Source organism: Strongylocentrotus purpuratus, unplaced genomic scaffold, assembly GCF_000002235.5.
Source record: "Strongylocentrotus purpuratus isolate Spur 01 unplaced genomic scaffold, Spur_5.0 spur5_scaffold_6, whole genome shotgun sequence".
Classification (NCBI taxonomy): Eukaryota; Metazoa; Echinodermata; class Echinoidea; order Camarodonta; family Strongylocentrotidae; genus Strongylocentrotus; species Strongylocentrotus purpuratus.
In genome coordinates, this window is record NW_022145612.1 from 53,062,060 (window position 1) to 53,077,226 (window position 15,167).

The following is a 15,167-nucleotide window of genomic DNA, read 5'->3' on the forward strand; positions in this document are numbered from 1 at the left end:
TCCTTTACTTGTGTTCTTTTATCCTTTTCCTTCTTCATTATTTTTCTCTCCTTTTACAATTCGATTGAGACACGGGCTGTCATGTCTCCACCATTATAATGCACAATGCTAATAATAATTATAAATCTATATCTATATCCTTGGTCATCTGCAGGCACAACTTCGGCAAGAATCGTCAACTAGTCTACGGACCTCGCTGAAACCATGAATATTTCCTCGACCTCGACCTACGAGGATGAAAACTTCGGTGAGCGAGTCAGTATGGCCGTGCTCCTCTGTATAATATCCTTCCTGGGCATCGTCGGTAACACGCTCACCATCTTCTCCGTGATCGCCTGCAGGAGGTTGCAGACATTACCAAACGCCTTTGTCGTCAGCCTGAGCCTCAGCGACTTCCTCAATTGCTCAATCAATATCCCCGTCCAAGTGACAGCGCTGACGCAGAAAGTTGACGGAACGATTTTCAATTTCGTCTGCATGTCATCCGCCATTTTGAATTATTTACTGATCACGTGCAGTGTATCCATGCTGGATTTGATCGCCATAAACCGGTATATATTGGTCACCAAGTCGCATCGGATTTACACGTTTCTCTACAACAAAAGAAACATGGTGGTGACGATTGGTGGAGTCTGGTTCTCCTCCGCTGCAGTTCTAATAGCTCTCGGACCTACGGGTGTTGTTCTTTATGGTTACTCGAATGAGTTGTCATTGTGCCAACTTAAGGAAGAGAGTCGCGTCATTGATGTCATCTGTGGATTGCTCTTCTCTGGTTCGTTCATCATCGTTTCATCCTGTTACACCAAGATATACATTCATGTAAGAAAACATTTGCGCCAAGTGGCCCACATTAGACTCGGCCCAGGCCGGCCGACCCCGAGCACGTCAGCTCAGACAAATTCATCTGGGAATATCAGTAATATCATACCCGTGGATACGACTGGGAACCGGCTCGGCGAGACGGCTACTCCGAGACCTTATGAAAAAGAGGATAGTCCTGTGGATGAGACGGAGAATCGGATAACTATGAATATGATCATCATCGTGGTTTGTTTCTTTCTGTGCATCTTGCCTACGTTGGTGATAGTCCTGCTACCTGGTACACAGAATGCAGGGCTCTTTACGGTGGTCTTCCTCTACTCGGCATCATGCTGTAATCCTATCATCTACGCTTGGAAGCATCCCGTCTTCAGGAAGGTCTTCAAGTGCATCTTTAAGAGGAGGTGGGCTGAAATTGAGGAGCCGTCGCCATGGTTACGGGCTATGTTACCGAGATGATTGGGTCTGGGATCAATCTCCCTTGTTATGACAAACTTCTTAATATTCTTCTTCAAAATTGTTATTGAATGAATAAACTTGATGAAAGAATGGACAATATCTGGGTGTGATTCGCAATGTCAGATGAAACTGATTAAAATGTGTCCGAGTACCCCCGGATATAAAATAATAATCGAATCGCTGTTATTTCATGGCACTTTTTCTTGTTTATCAACATTTTCGGAGATCCGTTGAAAAGCTAATCTGAAGCTTGCTGTTCAGGAAGTATTTCAGTAGGAAATTCAAATTGGGCAAAGGCGGAACAATTTCATTGATGAATATTTAATAATGATAATAATAGTGGGTTCTTTAAAAGCGCTCATGTCTGTCAGACGTGACACTCCTGGCGCTCCCGATTATTACCCTGCATGGCTTTAGCATGGCTGCCATTGGTTGCTCTAGCGTTTCATGGAATTAATTCCTGCAAGATAATTGGTGTATATTGAACGAAATTCTTTTATTTTTTCATGAATTTGATAGAGGAATGTAAACAGCATATGCAATATGCTGCTTCATAAAAAATTTGACTTCTGAAAGATCATCGCCATAAGTAATTGATGCTCTTAATTTAATACATTGTGTTGGTGTCGTGTGTTTTTTATAGATTTTTTTATGTTCAAGCTGTAAAAGACATTTCATATTCTCCCATTTTTATTTTTTATCTCTTATTATCAACGGATTATTTATTGAGACAGGGTTGAAATCTGCAGTAAACAATCGGTAAATAAACAGAGGGCAATCACACTCGGACAACTACACCTACACCAAAGAGATTTCCACAATAATTGTTCATGTAAGACTCCCTTCTATATTGCGTGTATAGAAGATGTATTCGAGGGAGGGGTCCTAGTTATCGATAATTTTGTTGGGGTCATAGTCAGATAGTCCTCGGAATGGTTGCCCTAGAATAGAAATAATTAGCATGTCTACCATTTTGACATGAATTATTGTGTCAAAGAGAAACATGACTTGTATGTTTATTGAACCAGTACTGATAAAAACTGAAGATTCATAGATTCATCTACCAAAATGATCTTGTAAAAAAAAAGTTCATGTGAATCCTTTTGCATCGTACAAAAAGGGAGATGAGGAATGAGTCAACAGGCTCATCGGATAATCTATAATGCTGAATGTGGTAATTCTTTCAAATTCAAAATAATGATCTTTCGAATAATTGAAACTTTGCGAAATATATATAAACACGGGAAAGAGGAGGAAAAGAAATGAAGTATATGCTGTGATATTGGGTTTATCAGCTTCAAATCGGATCAATAGATAATAGTCTTTCAACCAGAATGAGTGCGCTCAATATTGTTTTGATAACAGAAATTGGTGGAAAATTGAACTGACGTAAAAATGATTCACTACCAATAAAAATGATATAAAAACCAACAAAATCTGTTCTCATTATGTGTTACTAAAAGGTTCAATTTTTGTCACTTTCTCCATAATAATATGTTTTTTTTTTCACATAGCTTCTACTCTATATTCCTACTTAATAACTATGTTTCCTAAAGTCGTATAGGTTTTTCAGAGGTGTTGAAGAATAGCGGGGAGTTTTCTGCTTAGCATAAAAATTGTCTCTCTGAACGAGGGAAGAATGGAGAAGGGGAGATAGAGAGAGAGGGAGAGAGAGAGAGAGATAGAGAGAGAGAGGGAGAGAGAGAGATAGAGAGAGGGAGATAGAGAGAGAGAGAGAGAGAGAGAGAGACTGAGAGAGAGAGAGAGAGATGAGAGAGGGGAATGGAGAAGTATTATGGAGAGAGGAAAGTGAGAGACACAGATGGAAGAAAGGTATAGAGATGTAGCAAAAATAGAGTTGGGAGAGAGAGGGGAGAGAAATGGAGAGAAATTGAGAGAAAGAGAGAGGGAGAGAAAAGGAGAGAGAGAGAGAGAGAGAGAGAGAGAGAGAGAGAGAGAAGGGACAGATAGTCAAGATAAATTAAGCGAGGAGAGAGAGAGAGGGACCAACAAAAATATAGGGCGGATGGGTAGTTAACTGTTATCCGAATTTGACTAAAGTATTTAGTCTTGTTAATCATTCTTACACAACGTAATCACATTATTAAAGAATTTAACAATGGGATTTGGATTAACAAGAAAAAAATATTTAAGTTTTGAATTCATAAGAAGGGGAATACCATTATTTTGTTTCTATAATCTGACAACATTAACTGTCAACAGTTTATCTTTGTCTGAAAGATTGACTATATAGATAAAATGATTCTGGAATCACTCGTCATGCAGGAAACCACTGGTTCCCATTTACAGACAGTGGTAATACCGGAAATTCATGTCCGCAACGGACATCAACAGACTTCAAAAGGACTAGCACAAACATTCACCTGTTCTATTCACATTGGAGCAGCTGGCAGTCAACACCTCTTCAAAGGTGGGTACAAAATTGTTTGAACGTGCACTATTATCTGTGTTTGACTGCTTTAGAAACATTAATATCATTTCATGAGCCATTACGTCCGTTGCAGGTGCTTTGATACAATTAAACATATTTTTCAATTTCTGTATTAATCGTTGAGTGTTTTCACAATCATTACTGTCACTGTGAGCCTTGTCTGTTAGCTTTTATAGGAAGCAGCACAGCACTGCTAACGTCAATGTACCGTGTGAGTCAAAAAAAAAATTACACCTAGAAAATTGCTAATTATTTTAAAAATTCATTTATGAACAGTAAATTATTATACATCTTACGAAAGAGCGTTTTATCCCAAATCATTTGGTATCATTTTCGTGTGGTATGTGTTCACGCTTAGATGAACAGGTGGCATTGCAAAAATCGACTTGCGCCAAGGTGATGTCCACAGCATGACGGATTAGCGGAGTGAGAGAATGAATTGAATGTATCAAATGAAATGCATTGCATATGCTTGTTGCAGAAGCAAAGTCACACACGCACACACACACGCGCACAAATATTCGTTGATATTTAATATGTGTGGCATGATTAAATTTGTTAGGGATTTTGTTTGGATCTGCAAAAACCGATTTAATACCAAATCCCTATTGTTATATTTAAACATCAGATAAGCAACTTTGGCGCAATTCGATTTTTGCATCTCGCAAACAATGCCTCCTGTTCATTCAAGCGTGAACACATTCCACACACAAAATGATACCACATGATTTGGGATAAAACACTCTTTCGTAAGATGTATAATAATTTACTTTTTATAGATGATTTTTAAAATAATTAGCACTTTTCTAGGTGTAAACTTTTTTTTGACTCACACTGTATAGACTTACTTCGAACCACTCGAGTCATTGCATTCGGGTTCGGGTGGTCGCGTCACGACCTTTCACAAACCATTTTGTGAATGAGAAAGGTTTATTTCACAAACATTGACTCCCGACATTTTGTGAATAAAAGGGGCATGTTTTCACAAAAGGTCGGGTATAACGCGACCACCGGCCGACTCGACGCGATGATTCGAAGTAAGCCAATTTATACGTCCACCATGTCCTAATTAAAAACAAATTGATAATGATGAATTCTAACGACAAATCAGTAAAAGATTACTATGTGACCAACCAAGATTTAGATCAATTTATCTGAATGATTCATGTAGTTTTCAAGAATATTCTCCTGAAACCAAAACTATTTCAACAAGATGAATACGTTTGCTTCTCTGATATGCCTCCGCCTATAATGTGTACATTGATAAATGATCCTATGACCTTTCAAATCATTATGATCTCAATAAAAAACATATGTTTTTCATTTGATTATTGTTTTTAAGTTTTACATACTCGAGCTCAGTTTGGTCCATCACATCGGTTCAATTTTTTTTTAAATTATGACGGTAGTAAGATATTTTCTGATATTTTTCTTTTACGCTTTCATGTCATTTTACCTTTGACCTTTGACCACTTACACCGAAGATCTTATCAGTTCATCATTGGATGCTGATACATACTTCATTCAAGTTCAGTCTGAATTTCTTCAATGCTTTTCGGGTTTTGCGATAACAATAAAGTCAATAAGTCAGAGGCAGAACAATATTCACGTAGAAACTGTCTAATATTCCAAGGAATGACAGAAGCTGAAAATGAAATAACAGATGAATCTATCGTCAAGCTATGCAGAGAGAAAATGAAAATTGAGATTGAATGTAAGGACCTAGACAGAAGTCATAGACTTGGTCATATGAAAGATGGCAAGCCAAGGGGTATTATTGCTAAATTTGCCAACTACAACTGCCGTGATAAAGTATACCGTGCCCGAACACTTCTCCGCAATTGCGAAGGAACTCCCGTGTTCATTCACGAAAGCCTCACCAAGCATCGCAGTGAGTTATTTTGGAAAGTAAAAACTGACTTCAAAGATCATGTAAAAGTGATTTGGACACAAGATGGCCGCGTCATTGCCAGACTGAAAAAGAACGACAGAAAGGTCGTTCTCACAAACAAAGACGACCTCCAGAAACTAAGAGATAAGCTGAATGACTGAGGTGTTTAACAATAATGAGACATAAGTCCACTTAATGAGTCTGTATTATATGGAGAACAGCCGATTGTGCCCCGCTTTTTATGTCCGCAGGCATTTTGATGACCCATAAGCTACTTTCGAAAGTTTTTGTGATTCGTCTAATCTTCTGATCACCGGACCGAGTCAACCCATTCTTCTTCCGATTATAATGAACCACGGATCATGGACCAATCAACGTCGCGTCATTCCGATCCTCAGCATGCTTGGGTCACCTGATGGCGCGAAGTATTTCTCCGACTGGATCAACGTATGTCAGCGGACGATAGTAACGCATCACGTGACTTACAACTCGAACTTTAAGACAGTATACTGTGCAGCCTTTACTAGATTTTTACAAAGAGTTGATGGCGACCGTTATACCTCATCGAGCCCACGACCCCAAGCTTCGTCTTCTTTATAAATTATCTTCTTTTCTTTTTTTTTTTGTAGAATTTTTGAATTAAGACGTTTTTGATTTGTTTATGTTTTTTGTTGTTTTCATACTGTTTTTATAACGATGTCCTTTGTCAATGTTAAGTATAAATACCCATGTGTCTGCTGTAAAAAACCCGTAAAAAAGAATCAGAAAGGTCTCCGTTGTATTGTATGTACAAACTGGTTGCACATTAGCTGTGTTGGAATAACCCCTCAAGTTTACGACAACTTATCAACCTCCTTTGAGAATTGGCATTGTCCAAAATGCTTATTTCAAGAGCTGCCTTTTTCTAATGTGGAACAACTACCTTCGAAATCATTAACAACTACGACCAATCCAGAGTTCAATAATTTACCAAGTGATATAAATCAGGGTAATCTAAAATATGAAGAACTTAATTGCAGGGGTTTAAAGATAACCCAGCTGAATGTAAACAGTCTCATTAGGCATTTAGATGAATTAAAGTCACTGTTATTTTATAATAGTATTGATATATTTGCTATGAATGAGACCAAGATTGACAACTCTGTAAGTGACCACGAGATAGCAATTGAAAATTATGTCACGATTCGAAAAGACCGGAATCGTCAAGGTGGAGGTGTCGCCCTCTATGTTCATAAATCCTTAAAAGTGGAGATCTTACATCATGACTCTCTCAACGATTTAGAAATCGTCGCTGTTGTTGTTCATTCAAAGATTTGTAAACCGCTCTTAGTTACTACATGGTATAGGCCACCGAGTTCTACAATTGATGTACTGAAGGCGTATGAAATATTTCTGCAATATATTGATAGTTTGAAGAAAGATAGCATATTGGTTGGTGATGTAAATTGTGATATATTATTGCAGGTACCTTCCTCGCATACCAGAATGTACGGTGATATTAACGATATCTTTGCTTTTGAGCAGATAAATACGACTGAACCAACAAGAGTAACTAACCAGTCCGCAACTCTAGTAGACCACATGTTAAGCAATTGTTCACATAGAGTTAAATCACACGGTGTCATTCATAATGGATTAAGCGATCATTCCATCAGCTTTCTGGTTCTGAAATCCGAATCGACTTCATTCTCACGTACAGTTCAATTTAGAAATTGCAAAAACTTTGATACCGACAAATTCAAATCAGACCTTAGAAATCAACCTTGGGAAATAATTAAAGACATCGAAAATATTGATGATGCTGTTAGAAAATGGGAAAAACTTTTAATCGATGTAATTGATAAACATATGCCTATTCGAACGAAAAGGTCAAAACAACGTAATACTCCCTGGATGAATTCGAACATATTTAAGCTGATGAAAGATCGAGACAAAATGAAGCATAAAGCTTTCAGGACTAAGAATGGTGATATGATGTCACAGTACAGAAATCTTCGTAATAAAGTTACATTTGAAATTCGAAAGGCGAAACGCAAATATTTTACTGATAAATTTTCAAATGTAAATACTGATCCCAGAAAAACATGGAAAATTTTAAAATCAGTCATTTCTGTTAAAACATGTGATTCTACAATTGGTGATACGAATGAAAGTGTTAAAATAGCGGAAGAGTTTAACTCGTATTTTGCAAGTATTGGTACAACTTTAGCCGAACAAATTCCACCAGGTCACTATTCACACGAAAATAACGCAACCTTGGATAGCACTTTTAGCTTTGTGTCCATAACTGAAACTGACACACTGAACTTAATCAAAAAATTGAAAAATAAAAAATCGATTGGTCTTGATGGAATATCAGTATTTATCTTGAAATTAAGCGCCATTGAAATTGGTCCCATCCTCACGTACTTATTCAACAAATCAATGAAAACTGGAAAATTCCCGAATCCTTGGAAAACGGCTAAGATTGTGCCTTTACATAAGAATGGTGATAAATCTTCCCCTGGTAATTTCAGGCCAATTTCGATATTGCCCTGTGTGTCTAAAATTTTGGAACGAATTGTACAACACCAGTTATTAGATTACCTGCATAAAAATGATATTTTATGTAGAGAACAGTCTGGATTCAGACCTAAACATTCGACAACATCTACCCTAATAAAGGTCACAGATGATTGGCTTCAGGCCATGGACGAGTCTAAATACACAGGTACTATATTTATCGACCTGCGAAAAGCTTTCGACACTGTCGACCATCAAATTCTTATGAAGAAAATGCATAACATTGGTATAAAAAATATGTCGAGTGACTGGTTTTATAGCTATTTGAATGGAAGAACATGTAAAACCCTTGTAAATCATTCTCTTTCATCTTCCAAATTTATATCATGCGGGGTCCCGCAAGGGTCGCTTTTAGGGCCCCTCTTATTTATAATATACGTTAATGATCTTGCCAAATATATTAAATCAAGCAGTCTAAAGTTATATGCAGACGACACAGTGATATATTCCTCCGATACCTCAGTACGCAAAATTGAGTCAACTCTGAACAGTGACCTACTTATTTTACACCAGTGGATGAAGGAAAATAGACTTAGTGTAAATTTTGAAAAAACAGTTTGTATGCTTATTGGTAGTCGATACATGTTGTCAAAAGAAAAGAACTTAAATGTCACCCTCTGTCAGACTAAAATTAAACAAGTGGAAAATGTCAAGTACTTAGGTGTCATTTGTGATGAGCAAATTAAATGGAATATTCACACTGATAAGATGGTGAAAAAAATAGGACAAATGGTAAGCTTTCTTGGTAGATTAAGAAGCACCTTGAATGAATCTATATTAAAACTAATATATAATGCAGTTGTTCTTCCCCACTTCGACTATGGAGATGTTGTATATGGTTCGGCCTGCAAATATTTAACTGAAAGATTACAAAAGCTCCAAAATCGTGCTGGGCGTTTGATTTTACATATCAATCGTGACTCTCATATACCCAATTTAGAAATTCACAATGCCCTTAACTGGGAATCGTTACACGACAGGAGAAATCAGCATTTGCTAACTTATATGTTTAAATCACTTAATGAGATGACCCCTGTTTACATTTCAGACCTTTTTAGTATCTCTGTGCACGAATACCACTTACGCTTTGGCGGAAGACTATATACGCCTAAGCCTAATACTGGATTTTTGAAAAGAACTTTTAAGTATAGAGGAGCTATTGCTTATGATAATCTCCCTGTACTTGTTAGAAATGCCTCAACTCTGAATAGTTTTAAGCGCGAATTAACGTTGTTCTACTCACATGCCCAATCACCCAGACCTTGATAATAAATTGACCTATTCCAGACCCGGGAGGGGGGGGGGATGGACTTTCGTAGTCCTTTCACACAACTACCATTTTGTAGAGTTTAAGCATTTATAACTGTGTATTGTACCTTTTCTTATACCCTTTAATTTAGTAAATAATTGTACGTCATATTTTATATTTATGTATATGATTCCTGGACCCCATGGAAGACCAGCAGTGTCGTGCCTGGCACAGCTGAATATGGGCTATCCAGCCGTTTTATTTACACTATGTATATACTTGTATTATATGTTTGTTTTTAAAACGGAAAATAAATACTATACTATACTATACTAATAAGAGGGAAGGCCGGACGAGCCTCCTTCTTTGATAATTATTTTAAAAAAATATCGTTATTTTCATTTTCATTTTTTTTCTCCATATTTGTTTACTTTATTTATTTGTACTACTATTATTTGTTATGCTTTGCTTTAATTTGCTCTACTTCCTCTCTCTCTAATAGAGGTTCTCGACGGGTCGGGGATGTTCAAGCATACACCAAAAAAACTTGAAGTCCCTCCATTAAATATGTAGAAAAATGTATGCAAGAACCCCAAAGCCTCCACCAATATCATTCTTCTAGATCCACACCTGCCCCCCCCCCCCTTCTCGCTCTCTCTCTCTCTCTCTCTCTCTCTCTCTCTGTGTAGTTCCATACACTGAAATTGTTGTTTTTATCGTTCAGTGGGCTTTTTGAAACTTACTGTTATTCCTTTGCCTATATACCTGTATCTTACCATGTCCTTTTGCTTGTCTCCCTGTCTTTGTCTTTACTCTGACCTCCTCTTTTTCTGTCTAACATCTACCTTCGTCCGTCTTTGTCTGCCCCTTGCCCCCTCCCTCATTAACCCCCGTCTCTTTCTCTCTATCTCTTTCTCTCTCTCTCACACTCACTCCCTGCCTCTCTCTCTCTCTCTCTCTCTCTCTCTCTCTCTCATCTCTTTCCTTCCCATCCCATCCGACTCTCTCTTGAACAGCACCCTGCTCAAGTACGCAATCATCATGGTATACTACGTAATACGCAAGGGTCGGCCTGATGATTGTGGCGCTCTCTTTCGACTCGTCACGGAGACAGCCGAGTTTAGTAGTCAGAAGAAACACCCAGGAAGCGATGACAGAGACACTACCGTAGAAACTAGTGAAGAAAGTAAGCTGTATAACTCAAACTAACTTAATATAGTTAATTTTTTAACCCTATCTCTAAAATCCACTAATCTCAACAACAACAAAATTAGATGCTAGAACGCAAATTGCATAATTAAGTTGTGTTCTTCTAGGGTGAAGGATTTTTTTTTTGTAATGAAATAGATTTGTCAACTGCTATATTTTAGTATTTTTTAATGAATAAGTCATACATTATTGTTCCCGTGGTATATATTTTTCACCAAATATTATTTTTATCTTCTCAGTTATGATTATTCCTCATTGAAGCTAAAGCTTGGTGCATGATACATGTACAACTTCACCTGGTACTTCACATTTTCAAGAAAATGGCTGCGCCCATGTCACGCTAAAAGGCAGGCGCGTACCCAGGATTTTTTCAAGGAGGGGGGGGGGGGGTTAACATTTATAAATCGGGCCGAAAATTTGGCAACGACTCGGCCAGCCGCTGGATAAGCGGGGGGGGGGGGGGGGGGGGGGGGGGGTAAGAGGACACTTTTTTTTAGGTCAGCCATGGGTATTTATATTTTTTTTTAATAATTAAAAACAAACAAAAAAATCCAAGGGGGGGGGGGTTAGGGGGTTTTAGGTTTTTTTTAGGGGGGTTTACACACGTTCAAATACCAAAGGGGGGTTTTAACCCCCCCCCCCCCCCCTGCGTACGCGCCTGCTAAATGGCATCACAATTTTCATGCCAAGAATATCTTCATGTATACATCTCTTGTATATTTTCGTAAGGAATAGTGTACATCAAAGGGCAAGAATACATCTAATTTTTTAGAAAACCTACACTTATTCTTCGGGGTGAGGTTTCCCTTAAGGAAACGATTTTACAGCTTGGGGTTATCACTTTAATGAAGTTTCAAAAGTGTATTTGCTCGCAATACATAGAAACGGGTAAACTTGATGCTTGGACAAGCGACATTCACCCGATGAATAATTGCCAGTATGCCTGCATGTCTACAATCACAACCATCATCACTATGACAACAAAATTCATTTCGCCAGTCTTCATTGCGTTTCACATCAGTACATTGGTAGCTCATGGATTGTCCATGTTTAAATATTGATAAAGACCTCAACTTTGTCAATAGTAACATCTACAATATTCATGCTTGATGGAGAATCGGAGACAATTTGTAGATTTGTTTCATTAAAATGCCCTCTGCATGTCAGAATCCGAATCCTTAATTCATAGTTAGCAATATAGGAATTATTGTGCCCCAATTTAATTTGATCCTGTTCCACAAATATATCAAAATTATGACTGTATCATTTGAAATGTTAGAAAACATAATGTTTCTTTTCACACAGACTGTGATATTGGTGTACATTCGATAGTGTAGACAAAAAGGGGCAGGGGCAAACTCCTCCTCCACCACCCATTAATGAATACTTAGGGTTTTGTCAGCACCTTATTGTTTAACATTCAAATCAAATGTCATATTAGTTTATTGTCCGGTTCAATTTGTCGGCACGTCCTTTTTGAGCTGCTCCACTGATTTGTAACAGCTTGCAAATAATTATAATGTATTCCCCCTTTTTCCAGTTTTGAGGAGAGATGCGTTTTCCGACAGACCCCAATTTTCCTTCTTCGTCGTGGAGTGCTATTTCTCAAAAGAACAACTTGATCGAAATGATGGTGAAATCATTGGCTTCTCGACATTCAATGAAATGTACAGCATATACAAGGGCAAATCAGGCTACATGAGCGGTATGTTTGTCACTTCAAAACACCGAGGTAGGTTGAATGGAAATTATAGTTATCATGGTTACGAGACGCAATAAAAAGTAGTTCATACAAAGAGAGACAAGTAGAGTTTGTCCATCGGTATATCACCATGGATACCGAAAAGAGCATCAATTCAAGGGTTTAGTCTACTCCATTCTTCATTTCCGTACAATGATTGTTGTCATTTCTATCTCTCTGGTGATCCTTATTCTTCCCTCCTTTTATAGATCATTATCTAGATCAATTGAATTCATGCATCCAATCGTTATGGGCTTCGGATTGATTTGAGGAAGTTCCGTGTTTGAATTGATTTATTGATATCATAATTATTGATTATTGCGACGATGAATTTGAACAAATGAAAAAAATTCAACGGACAGTGTCTGGTACGTGCTGTTACTTAGTTCCCTATGATGATAAAGTAAGATCCTTTCAGTTTCCAGGGCAATGTTATTGACATCTTACCCGATAAGAATCATATTCATACAAAAAAGTCATTGTTATCATTATTTTTTGTACGTATTACTATGATTGTTGCTCGTGTTGTTCTTGTCGTTGTTAATATTACTGTATTTTTACCAGATTTTTTTTTACCCAGATTTAAAACACATTACGTGCATTTAGTATTTATATCTGATCTTTGTTATATTGAATAATAAATATGCATATAAATCATTTCAAAATTTTCCAAATATTATAATAATTATGTGTGTGTATAATGTATTTTTTGTATTTTGTTTTGGTGCCAGGTAACAGCTTAGCCCCGGTGTTGTTTAAAACTACTGCAAAGGTAAATCGAGCCCTTTCTATTTATATAATGAGACATTATACCATTGGTAAACAGCTGTATTCTGTAGGTGGGGACATTGTCGGTTATTTGCTAAACTTTCGTAATGGATTAGGCGGATCCACATACAGAGAAAAACAAATTAAAAATGATTAGAATTTACATAAAGTTTATCGGACCCTATGATAATTGCTTGTAACAAACTAACTATCTTAGATTCACCCCCCCCCCCCTTTTTTTTTTCCCCTCTCTCTCTCTCGCTCTCTCTCTCTCTCTCTCTCTCTCTCTCTCTCTCTCTCTCTCTCTCTCTCTCTATCTCTCCCTCCCTGTTAGGCATGTCTGGATGCAGGTTGTAACTCGCTCATGTGGGGCGTATCGAGGTGGAATTTTGGCGGGAAAACATTCTACCAGAAACTCGGAGCAATCAACATGACTGATCGAGAACAGCGAGAATTCATGACGCTAAACCACGAGAAAATGACCAAGATGGTGGAGGAATATCAGCCGGGCATCTCCGGCGGTGTTGAAATTTTATACCGGTAAAAAAAGGACTCCGCAAGACCTACATTGCGGTTGTGAAAGATAATTCAAGAACTTGACATTACAAAGTATTTTTCTCGCCATGTTTCCGTGTCAATACTTATGCCTCCCCCCCCCCCCCCCTCCTCCGCTTGACATATGTTGACATATTAAACTTTTGTTATCGAACGTTAGCCTATATTTCTGGTCAATCATATTTTTTGTAAGCAAGATTTATGTTCTTAGGCGGCTCCTCCATGCCAAAATTCAATTGCGGTACAGATATATAGGGGAAGGGGTAAGGGCCAGTCGAATGGCGGAAAAAAGGGGGGAGGGGGTAAAAGGAAAAGGGAAAAAGAAGATAGAGTAGTAGCGATTTTATAGAGGGGCTATGGAGTCTCAAGCCCACCCCAAATTGATTCAATCCCCTGCACTCCCCCCCCCCCCAAAAAAAAAGAAGGGGGCGCATGTATCATGAATACAAGAACCCAACCCTCCCCTGAGCTGATACCATAATTTGTATAAATAAATCTGAATGTATTCACCGAATAGGATCAGTATCCCCACCCCAAGAGATTAGTTATTATATCGATTTCTTCAATGTATTTTGGGGATGATAATAGTAAATGTCTTTACCATTTTGACAAATTCAATATAGCACCCTCCCCCCTCCTCACACACAAACACACACACGTACACATACATAACTCTATTTCAAGGCGTCTAATTCGATCAGGAAAGGAATCCCCCAACTTGTTTGTTTGTTTGTTTGTTTGTTTTTTGTTTGTTTTGGGTTCTTTTTGAAATCTCTATCTCTCTCTCTCCGGGGAAATTTTTTTCTTTTCAGAAGTAGCACTGTATTTTTTAAAATTATTTTTGTTTATTGACAGATTATAATATTTTGTGTACAAGCATTTATTTATTTTGTTTACTTCAATAGATAAAGCGTTTTTGAAGAAAAAAAAGAACATGAAATGTATCATTATTGTTATTACTATTATTGTTTTAAACGAATAAGGAAATGTATGAAAGAGTTGTTTTGTTTAGCAATTGATGTTAATTAAGAATTATACTTTTGTATTGTATTTTGATTATTTTGAATGTGATGTAAAGTCATCATGATGTAAATTGCATTCTTTTGATTATGTACTACCTCTGGTATTGAGGAAATAAATTAATAAAAAAATTAAAAACCTGTTGTTTATTTTGACACGCCCCCCCCCCCCGAGCCCTACCATTCTGTTCATCCCATATTCTACCCAAAATGCCCCTAAATCCTGAACTAAATTCGACTTAAGCCCAATTACCTCGGTTACCAATAATGAAGAATTTTTTTGAAGAAGCATAATGATCATCCTGTATTTCATCAACTAGTTGTAAGATTTGGCGTATCGACCCCCTCTCGGTGTATAAAAGTACAAACATATTCACATATTATCAATATAGCAATAGTATAACATCAAAAATGATAAACATATGATAATATGAACAAAGATA

General features: G+C 37.4%; 2 protein-coding genes across 2 annotated transcripts; both read left to right on the forward strand.

The window, feature by feature from the left end:
• Positions 1 to 204: 204 nt before the first annotated feature.
• LOC752281 (G-protein coupled receptor moody-like) lies at positions 205 to 1,278 on the forward strand. The gene has a single exon (XM_031000066.1). It carries the CDS (start codon positions 205 to 207, stop codon positions 1,276 to 1,278), a length of 1,074 nt encoding a protein of 357 aa, XP_030855926.1.
• A 2,328-nt stretch (positions 1,279 to 3,606) lies between these two features.
• Positions 3,607 to 14,210, forward strand: LOC115919384 (diamine acetyltransferase 2-like). The gene is made up of 5 exons (XM_030973021.1): positions 3,607 to 3,709; positions 10,449 to 10,618; positions 12,182 to 12,373; positions 13,114 to 13,154; positions 13,485 to 14,210. The coding sequence occupies exons 2-5, from the start codon at positions 10,474 to 10,476 to the stop codon at positions 13,692 to 13,694; spliced, it is 588 nt and encodes a 195-aa protein (XP_030828881.1). The 5' UTR covers positions 3,607 to 3,709; positions 10,449 to 10,473; the 3' UTR covers positions 13,695 to 14,210.
• Positions 14,211 to 15,167: the final 957 nt, after the last annotated feature.